The 10,494-nt window shown below is 38.6% G+C and overlaps 1 protein-coding gene across 1 annotated transcript in view; it reads left to right on the top strand.

Moving 5' to 3' along the window:
• The first annotated feature begins 1,406 nt into the window (after positions 1-1,406).
• The window catches only part of LOC128356750 (neural cell adhesion molecule L1-like protein), a 34,690-nt gene continuing 25,602 nt past the window's right edge, over positions 1,407-10,494 (top strand). Inside the window, exons 1-10 of the mRNA XM_053316876.1 lie at positions 1,407-1,549; positions 2,129-2,237; positions 2,363-2,550; positions 2,650-2,772; positions 6,204-6,374; positions 6,954-7,065; positions 7,173-7,354; positions 7,463-7,597; positions 8,264-8,401; positions 10,366-10,477. Coding sequence (XP_053172851.1) covers positions 1,468-1,549; positions 2,129-2,237; positions 2,363-2,550; positions 2,650-2,772; positions 6,204-6,374; positions 6,954-7,065; positions 7,173-7,354; positions 7,463-7,597; positions 8,264-8,401; positions 10,366-10,477 — 1,352 coding nt within the window. The 5' untranslated portion in view covers positions 1,407-1,467. The remainder of the gene's footprint in view (positions 1,550-2,128; positions 2,238-2,362; positions 2,551-2,649; positions 2,773-6,203; positions 6,375-6,953; positions 7,066-7,172; positions 7,355-7,462; positions 7,598-8,263; positions 8,402-10,365; positions 10,478-10,494) is intronic.

Below are 10,494 nucleotides of genomic sequence, written 5' to 3'. Positions count from 1 at the left end.
GTTTCTAAAGCAAAGGTGTATCTGTGTGTGCAGGCATGTATATGTGGGCATGTGTGTGAGCCTCTGTGTTTAACATACATTGTACAATCGCACCAGGCTTAGAATGAGAGAAGCTTACAGCTTTATTACAAGATGCAAATGTATGTTTACTCTACTGGAACAAACATCTAACAGGCTTTGTTTACTATTCAATCTGGGGGAAGATAATCACAAAAAGCAAATAATACTCTGCTCCAATCTCTCAATTTGTTTAATTGATTTTAAATTCAAGCAAGTTAATCCTGAGTCTAGTCTACAACAATTACCACATTAGCCCTTCTCACTAAGAAGAGACAACACATGCAGACTTGAGTCCTTAAAGGAACCCTGAACTGATTTGTCCTGAGTAGCACTCAGTCATTGTTAAGCAATGTACTTTACGACTGCAGGAGCTCCCCGCCGTCATTCTCCTGATAGCCGGATTAGCTGGAGGGTGAGCCCATTTGGCATTGCCAATACTGCCGCCACAGTTTCAGCACTGTGAGAACTAAGCCGTGAAATACTGATGGGCTTAAACCAATTTATAGTCTGCCATCTTGGATCTAGCGATCATAGCAGACAGCAGCTTAGCCTTTGTGCCAGTTGGGTTTACTGTAAGCATGCCATGCAATGCCACCAGCCTGGCATTACAGTTCAAAGGGTAATCCTCGAACAAGTGCTGTGCTGTGTTGTTACAACATCACAACAATGAAGGACATCCAGTGTTAAATGGCTGGTGTCAACAGGAAACTTTCCATTATGAAGCACATATTCTTTAAAGAAGACCTTATTTCAAAACTCTGAAATATCACACATATTACACAGAAAATAAAGTATATTTACAGTGTAAATGGCTGAACTGCTTTAATTAAAGCAACAATTACAGATTTTATATATTTATATAAGAAGTTATTTAGCCCATCACTGATACTCACTTCTACACTTCTGCCGTTGTACTAGGCTTCAAGTAAATTAAATAAATGCCCTTTAGGTAATCCAAATTGACTTGAAAAACATAATGAACATTATTCTTACCCTGAGGCTCAGCATATTTGAGAATAAGTTTTTAAAACAGAACAGGTGTTATCTTTTATCTGTTTTAATTGGGATTATATTAGTATCATAGTATATAAGTATCCAGTTTTGATGGATTTTTAAGTTGTCAGAACTTATTTATGTATTTGTCTTCTAGTTATCGTAGATTTCTGCGGACAGTCAGCCACATTGTATAGAGAGCTTTTTTTAACATTTCAACCTTAAGTATGACAATATGCAACCTATTTAGAGCAAAGTAACTCTTTCCCTGGGATGTCCAGGATGTTCTTACTTCACTATATTACAACTAAGTTTTTAATCTCATTCTCCAGGTCCTCTGTGCCTTACGAACTCCAAGTGACACCTGCTGGTCTGCATCAACACGTTCTCCTGATCTCTTAACCAGCAGGGGTGATGAGGTTGGCCAGGAGCCTGCAGCTTGTTCTGCTTTTGGCCCTGACCTCCAGGGCTGCAGGCCTCAATATCCCTCTGGAAGGTAGGAGTGTAACTAGAGGTGATACTTAGTGCACACTTAAATTTCTCCAGTTAATGTAAAGAGTGGATTTACAATGTATGTCTCACATGCAAGGAAAGATCTAATAACTGTAAGAATAACCTTATTTGTAATTTTAATTAGTTACTCAATATGCAATGTTTAATTTCCCCTCTCTCTGTTGAGTAACATAACATTTGTCAAAAAAATGTGCTCACTTTTTGTATGTCCAACCTATTGTAGTATAAATGCCAGCAGTTTTTTTAAAAACAACTTGAAGTAAATACTTCACAAGTGTTGTTAGCACCAGAGGTTTCTTTGTTTAGGGCTGAGAATGCTTGTTGTGGAGTGCTATTTTAGTTCAGTGTCTATCTAAGGGACCTCATTTGTTGAGATTATGCAACGTTGCTGGCACACAACTTTGCCATGTTGATGTCTTCTCAGTCTGGGCTTCATACAGGGCAGTTGGAAAGAAAACAACAACAGAGGAACAACACATGAGAGTTGTATTCATGCACTCACAAAAAAATTACAGTTGATATTTATGTGCTAACTCTGTGTGTTTGTGTCTTCATATTATAGTGGAGCAGGTTCCAACCATAATAACTCACACATCAGGTCCCATTATCAGCCTTCCCTTTGACAACACTGTTACTATCAGGTGTGAAGCCAGAGGCAACCCACCACCAGAGTAAGTGAGATCAAAATGACCTGTATCCTACTGTGCTAAAAGATCATACAGTAGCTTTGATCACTTGAACAAAACATGCTGTATATCTATGATTCAATGATCCACTGTATATTTTCCTTCAACAGATACAGATGGACAAAAGATGGCAAACATTTTGTCCCTCCCCATCTGACAAAAATCAAAACCGACCACAGATACGGCACTTTTGTGCTTCACAACAAGCAGCTGGTCCAGTTCCAGGGCAAATACCGGTGCTATGCTTCTAACAAGCTAGGAACTGCCATGACAGAGGAGATTGAAATCATAGTTCCGAGTAAGTAACCTTCCTGACAAATGCTTTTCAGAATCACATTAAAACTATTTTTGTCAAGTTTTCTTCATAAAGTTTTCATTTTGTTTGTGTTTTGGTTAGACATCCCTAAGTTTCCAAAGGAGACTATTGATCCTATTGTTGTTGAGCTGGGAGAGCCAGTCGTCCTGAAGTGTAACCCTCCAGAAGGCGTTCCCCCACGTCAGATCTACTGGATGTCTTTCGGTAAGCATAGAAGGAACCACACCCACCAGAGGGGAAAACAGTAATTGTATGTAACCAAGAGCTGAAAAGCAAACAAATACCTGCAGCTAGCTGAAAACATTTGATATAGGCATGTCAAATGATTATTTTAGCATCCTTTATTTAGTTAGTTTATACCATATTCTGAAACCTGTCGCATATGCTTAGATGCAATACATGAATGCGAGATAGCACAACTGTATAGCAAACTCACCACATAACAGGCTGGCATGACACTTTTTACAGCTGGTATGGTGAGTTAAGTTTGTAAACATAGTTGAGGAAATTACACATAGGGTCTTTTTACAGTTAGCACTTTATCTATATTCAGGTTAGCAAGATAAATGTCTATAACAAACACTGCATCCCTTTCAGTTGAATAGCTGTTCTGTTTTGGCTTTAAACCTGTGTGCTGTCTGTGGCTAGCAGCATGTCCGTGTCATTTTTACTGAGGTGTTAGAGCTGCAGACTGTCTGTACAGCTCAGGTCAGGTCTGTCTCTTTCACTACATGGCACTCAGTCCTGTGACGTTATCTACTTTTCTCTTCTTAAACACTCAATGTTTTAGTCCAGCAGCTCATAAAAACTTAGTTCTGGGCTTTTTACCCTGTTGGATGTGCATCCCACCACACCACAGCATTTAGGCATTTTTCTGTTGTTTGCTAGCACACGGAAGTGACAAAGAGGCACCTTCACTACATACAATGTTAGTGAAGAGCCATGAATTGTTTTCCCCTATGGGGTGGTCTTAATTGGGCTTAATTGCGCTCTGTCTCTGTGGGATTTTTATCCTATTTTATCTTTATTCAAGAATGTGGTCTTTCAAGAGCATGACTTACCAATTTCATGTTCAGATTTTGTAACTCTTTCCCTCAAAAACCCTGCTTCTTGCTCTGCTTCTACTCAAACTGTATGCTTGAAGCCAGATGTATTGTTGCTTACACAGATTTCCTGCTCCTGCTTCAGCACTTCTTTTTGGACTCACTCATGAAATGTCTGCTCTCAGATATCTGCTCTGCTCTCACATAATTTGAAATTTGCCAAACCCTTGTCAAAATTCCCCGGCCAATAGAAGGCCAGGTGTAGTGTTCAGTAATGGGAAAAGAACCAACAGCAAAATAACTAGCTAACACAATAAGGTAGTTGAAAACAAAAGTAACGTCAATGATTTACTACATTTCTTAAACAGTGGAGAGGTCATATATTGTGCATACAGTCATGGATGTATTCTTGTTCTGGAAAAATGACTTAATCAGTTTAATTTGAAGGAAGTAACAGAACCATTAAAAAAAAAAAAAAAAAAAGGGTTCCTTGACTTTTGTGATCCACTAGATTCTTGCTTCGGAATTATGAAGGAGATGTTGTTTTCTCCTCTAGCACACCAATATGCTGTATGGCTACTGTTATTTGTAGCTACTATAGTAAAAAGTATGGGCAGTTGTATACATTAACTGTCCTTTTATCCAAAAGTCATACAAGAAAACAAAGGAAAGTACCTTGAGGCTGAACTGGGTGAACCCGGATAAAGAGTAATTGCCCGTACGGAATGTTTTAAGAAGTAAAGTGAAAACGCCCACAAGGAGGTAAAGATCATTTCATTGGTTAACACTACACCTGGCCTTTTATTGGTTGAGAAATATTGACAGGGTTGTTGCACAAAAAATCAAAGAGCAGACGTTCCAGACGATCCAAGAGGTAAAGCATTGCAAGTGCAAGGAGAAAGGCTGAAGCTGGCCCAGGAAATATGTACAAGTAAAAATACATCTGAGTTTAAATACACTATTTGAGTAGAAGCATAGGAAATCTAAGCGCAAGCAGGGGCTATTTGAGGGAAATAATGATAGAATCTGAATGTGAAATCAATAAATAATGCTCTCAAAGTGAGAGAGCACATAAACATAGGAAAAAACCCCTAGGGTAAAGCTTTTCATTTAAATTGTTGGTGCATGGGTGGCACACTCGCCCCCACAACTGCAGAGTGCAGATGTAGGCAAATGTTTAGCCAGGGCTTCGGGATGGCGTAAATTAACTGAGCTGTACAACATATTATGACCACATCTAAAGACAAAAGTGTTTGAATGGTCACGTTGGAAAGCAGGACAAAAAGCCTGTCATCATAGAGAGGGCCAGATGTGATAAATCATACAAATGGGGATAATGGTACACACCTTTGAGGAATCTCCCTTCAGAGTCATGCATGGTTACGCTTAATTTGGGGAGTTCAAATCCTTCCTATTTACACACCTGGCCAATCATAAAGTAGGTGTGACTGTCTTGGGAAAATTACCAAAATTGCCAAAAGCAACTCCACTGCTTTCTATGTCAAGATATGGTGTTTCTGATGCAGTTAGATGACTAAAGAAACACTTAATTTGAAGCATAGGGAGGCCTCCATTATTCATGAGTCACGTTCTTGTCATTGGGATAGTTCCAGTTGAAGGTTTGTTTGCATGACCCTCCTTAAGTTTTTCACAGATGAAAAGAAAGAGCTTGCGGCACCTTGTATTTTGGCAAAGGCACATGGCTGTCTACACCCTCCAATAGTCTTCAATGAAGGGTGCAGACTGATAATAAAGGAAAAGTACACACTTGAGTCCCACAAGTTTACCTCACATAAGGGCGTTTTTTCCCACCACTGCTGAACAATGTGATTTACTGTGTAAAAGGCCAGCTCTGTTCTGTCTGAAGTGCTTTGCCAAGAGGAGATGGGTTTTCTCTCCTACCCCATGAAGCTCCTCAAACTGCATCAACAAGCCTGACTGATGTCAATAAGACAGAAAAGGAAAGAAGTCTAGAATAATGAAAACACAAATTCGGTTTCAATTTTTTTAGTCATTTTGGAGATGACATATTCATACTTCCACAGATTGTTACAAGAATACAAATTGATAAATGATAGCTTAACATGTACATTAGTTTGTATGACAAATACAAACACACTGTGCTCTTTGTATGCAGCCTATGTGCACAAGTAAAATACTGTTCTTTTTATATTAGTAACTCATCTTTCCCTCAGGTGTAATGTAACATAAATCTGAAAGAAACATGCCTTTTTATGAGTTTGCCTTGAACACTGACAAAACAGCCAATAACTTAAAGTTATGAAGCTGTTAAATACTATGAATGGATTGCCGAAGGAGTGACACAGAACGCCAGTGACCTGAGACTTAAGAGATGGCTCTGTGTAAACCAAATATGCTGTCACAGTGAGTTCACAGGCACCATACAAGGAATCTCTTTAGGGCATTTCCATTAAAGTCTAGCATGAGGCTACATTGTGTTGCTGTTTGAGAATGTTTTGTTGTTGTGTTTGAGAATTCCAGTTTGTCTATTCTTACCAGTCACAATATAATATAGATAGACAATGTTGACATTGATAGCATATCACTGATAAAGAATATGCTCTTTTTCAGGTCTCCAGCATATTGATCAGGATGAGAGGGTTTCCATGGGCATTGATGGCAACCTGTACTTCTCTCATGCCTTACAGAAAGACAGTCGTTCGGACTATTACTGCAATGCTGCCTTCCCCACGATACGAACCATCGTCCAGAAGACCCCCATGTCTGTCTTTGTCAAGAGCTGTAGGTTTATAATCACAGTCTGTAGGATTATCACCCAAAATACAACTGTTGAACAACAGTTGCCCACTTTTATGACACTTTATGACAAGAAGCTAATGTGATACAATATCTTATACAATATCAATACAAACAAATACAAAGCAGTAAAACCCATTTTCGCTCTAGTCCTAAAGTGTCAAACATTTGAATGCTTTCCCAGGTATTTTTTTTCTGGTGCATTTTGTTACTGGTATTCTCCTACCACATACCAAAGAGCAAGACTTGTCTTGTCATGTTCATGGTAGAAACTGAATGAGCAATACATGTACTGTGAAAACTAACAACCATAACCACAACCAGCATTATTCTCACAGTGTGTTGTTTTTATTTCAGTGGAACCTGACAATCAATCAGATGATAGCGTCAATGCCAGTGAGTCATATTAACACATCAAAGCCAACAATGCCAAGCACGTTTTGTGACTCCTTATTGAACAGATAACACGATCAGTCTTCAAGTTGCAAATAGCTGCTGTTTTTATGACCATTGATTAAAATTTTGCATTTGGGTGACGAAGACCACTTTCTATGTTCAATGCAGCTGAAGCCCCCCCAATGAGAATACCCAGCCTGCTGCTGCCCTCTGGTGTTCAGACGGAGGTAGTGCTGCTCAAGGGACAGGCACTGCAGCTTGAGTGTTTACCAGGGGGATTGTATGTATCAATGTGCTACCATCAGAACTGCAAACACACTGGATCAAATATGTTATCACATTTGTCTGCCATTATAGCTCATAGTATGTCATTGTTTCATTTAATAGTCCCACTCCTACGGTGGAGTGGAAGAAAATGGGAGACAAGCTGTCTACACGGACAACATTTAACAACTTTGGAAAGCTGTTAACTATATCTGCTGTAGAAGAGAGTGATGAAGGGAAATATATGTGTACAGCTAAAAACCCAGCTGGAGTGGTTGTCCACTACTTTGATGTAATAGTGGAAGGTAGGTCGACATCAGGAGCTAATTATATGTGCGTTTGTTTTCTTCAAAGAGAGTATGATTGCAGTTGTTTTGACTCAAACCAACACACCTCTTCTTATCACCTCCCAGAGCCGCCAAAGTGGCTGACAGGGCCTCCTCAGAGCCAGCTGAGTACGATTGGGTCTGATGTTCACATCAAGTGCTCGGTCAGTGGAAAACCACTCCCAGACATTACATGGAGGAGGAATGGAGAAATTTTCAAAGGTGAGTGACAGTAATTCTAGCGCTGGTTTTACACATGTTTTGCCACCATGCAGGAGGACAACGCATTGAGAAGCTATGCCAACCTTCAACCGCAGAAAACAGAGATAGAAACAATAATGTGAAGTCAAGAACACATTGATTAACATAACACAGTCATAAAAAATGAAAAAAAAAAAACACCTGTGAGATATGACAAAAAGTATGCCCCTGGGGTCTGCTTGAACCCAGTCGGTCAGATTGAGGTTAAAAAAGTAATCTGTCTTTTCTAATTTTAAGTAGATGTGAGAGATGTGTAAGATGTGAGAAAAATGAGTATTGACTATTTGTAGAAATGTCCTGTTAAGAATGATTATTTTGTATATTTAACTGGGAAAATTGGTCATCATCGTCATCATCATCATCTTTGATAGTAAAGTTTATTGTTCAACTAACATTTCCTGTGTGAGTCTCTATGTATCTTTGTCACAACTCTTTCATAACAAAATTCAAGGGATGATTGCCAAAAGTATTGTCCGATATATTTTTCAGATTATTTTAACGTTCAAATATTGATCATAATATTAACCTAGAAATGTGCGTGTGTGTTTATGTGTGTGCGTATATGTACATGCATATATTTGTGAAATACATTTCATGTTGTGTTTTTATGTCTGTGTGTTGTGCCAGGTGACTCCAAAAACAGGCAAGTGCTTGATGACACTGTGGTGCTCCACAACACCGTGCCAGGCGACAGTGCCGTCTACCAGTGTGAAGCCTCTAATAGGCATGGCTCTGTTCTGGCAAACGTCAACATCATGGTCATGAGTGAGTATTATGGTCACAGGTCAAGGATAACTGGGTCTGTGAAATGTTGTGTAATTTGTGTGGACTTGGTCATGCATTTCCGTCAGATTCTGAACATGTGATTTTAACATTACAAACATCCCATTCTATCTGATCCTTGGGCCCATTATCAAACAGTAACAGGTCCCAGAATTTATATGAGTAGCAAATTTTGTGGTCATATTTGTCACTGTGAAATATTTTTACTTTTAAAGACTGTGTAAATTGAATTCAGACTTTTTCTTCTAAACACATTAAATAGGTCATAAATGTATTTCTAAAAAAAGGTGTAAAAAGCATTTCAACCATTTAAATTTGAATTGTGGAGCTAGGCTTCAAGATTTCTGTGTTCAGGATTTAGTGGGCGAGTCTTAGCATAAACCCTCCCCTGCTGCTGTAGAGGTATAAATACATTCAGCACACACTACTACTACTACAGTCTACAGTTAGCCAGTTAGCTGAATTAGTTGTTACCATAGACTGTATAAAAGAAGGTTGCAACCCAATACTATCCAGCTGCAGCTAGCAGCCGAGTTAGCCGCTGAGTAACAGAAAGCTCTCAGACGTAGCGTCCATGTTTCTGGTAGAGGTGGTGACTTTGATTGACAGGTGACACTTGGTAGGGGGTGGTGTTTCAGCGGACTTGGCGGGCACTCCCACAGCATTTGGTGGCGGAGAAAGAGGCTGAGTTTTACACAACTTTTAAGCCTAATTTCATATATTTGGCGATTTTTTTAATCATTCAAATTTGGCAGGGTGGTTAACAACACACTTTTCTGTGGTATGTCAAACTCAGAACACATATTTATTCTTACTTTACACAGACTTTAACTATATCTTCATCTTCTTATTGACTGAAATCAACGGGAAAATCTTATCTTTATTGTATCATTCTTGAGGAATAGTACAGTACTGCACTACACCTGAATCCCTTTCAGTTCTAGTGTATATCCAGTATTAGCATTTCAACCATAGTCAAGGTTGTTGAAATCATGACATTTAGTTCAATATTACTTGTATATATATGTGAGCCACTGTGTGGAGGAGGAGATATTGACTTAAATGGGTAGTTTAAAGAGGGCCTATATGTAGAGTATGTCACCTCTGTTGCACTTGCTTCTGTAGTTCAGTGCAATATTTCATTCAGTGCTTCTTTCATCAGTATTTCTGGAAAGAAATAGAGGTTTGTTAATATCTTCTACAAAAATTGATATTAGAAATTGAAACCTAAGGATTCAATTGTAAGCATATCAATAGACCACAGCCCCCATTAAAATATTGGTATTGTAGCATTCCTACTTGTCATTATAGCTGCCTTTCTTCCATATCTATACTATCCGTCACCACTCTCTTCTAATATAATTTTTCTTATTTTTAAGCTATAATCTCTGCTGTCTAAAACAGTTGCACCATTCAGTCTTCTGTCCTGCTGTTTTTACTGCCCTGTATGGCTCCAACTAAATTACTTGTTTTACTGATTATTTGATGTATAAAATATCAGATAATAGTGAAAAATACCCATCACAATTTCCCAGATTATTGAAATGGCTTGGTCCAATGCCCAAATGTATTCTGTGTACTATCATAAGTTACAAAGAAAACCAGCAAATACTCACATTTTAGAAGATGGAACCACAGATTGTCTTTACATTATTGCATACAAATGACTTAAATGTTTAATGGATTATCATAATTGTATCCAATCAATTGTTGATGTTTGGACAAGCCGAGGCTTTTCAACATACCTATTAAATGCCATGGTTTGTCAGTTTAACCTGTCTTAAAAAACAAAGCAAAGCAACCCTACTGTATATGTTATCTGAACTATGACATTAGAACGTTTTTGCTCCAGACTTTCATAATTCACATTATTACAAATGTTAAAGTGCTCCTATGTATTGTAAAATATTTGTGCAACTCAAATTTCTCCTTCCCCTTGATCTTAGATATCCCTCCAATGATACTGACAAAGGACTACCAAGAGTACTCTGTTGTACTAGGAGAGGACATCGTCATGAACTGCAGTGTTTTCAGTTGTCCAGCATCCACCAGCTCTTGGTAAGTGATTACCATAA

The sequence above is a fragment of the Scomber japonicus genome, chromosome 4, assembly GCF_027409825.1.
Source record: "Scomber japonicus isolate fScoJap1 chromosome 4, fScoJap1.pri, whole genome shotgun sequence".
Classification (NCBI taxonomy): domain Eukaryota; kingdom Metazoa; phylum Chordata; class Actinopteri; order Scombriformes; family Scombridae; genus Scomber; species Scomber japonicus.
Note: the sequence above shows the minus strand (reverse complement) of the source record. Positions and strands in the feature narration are given on the sequence as shown.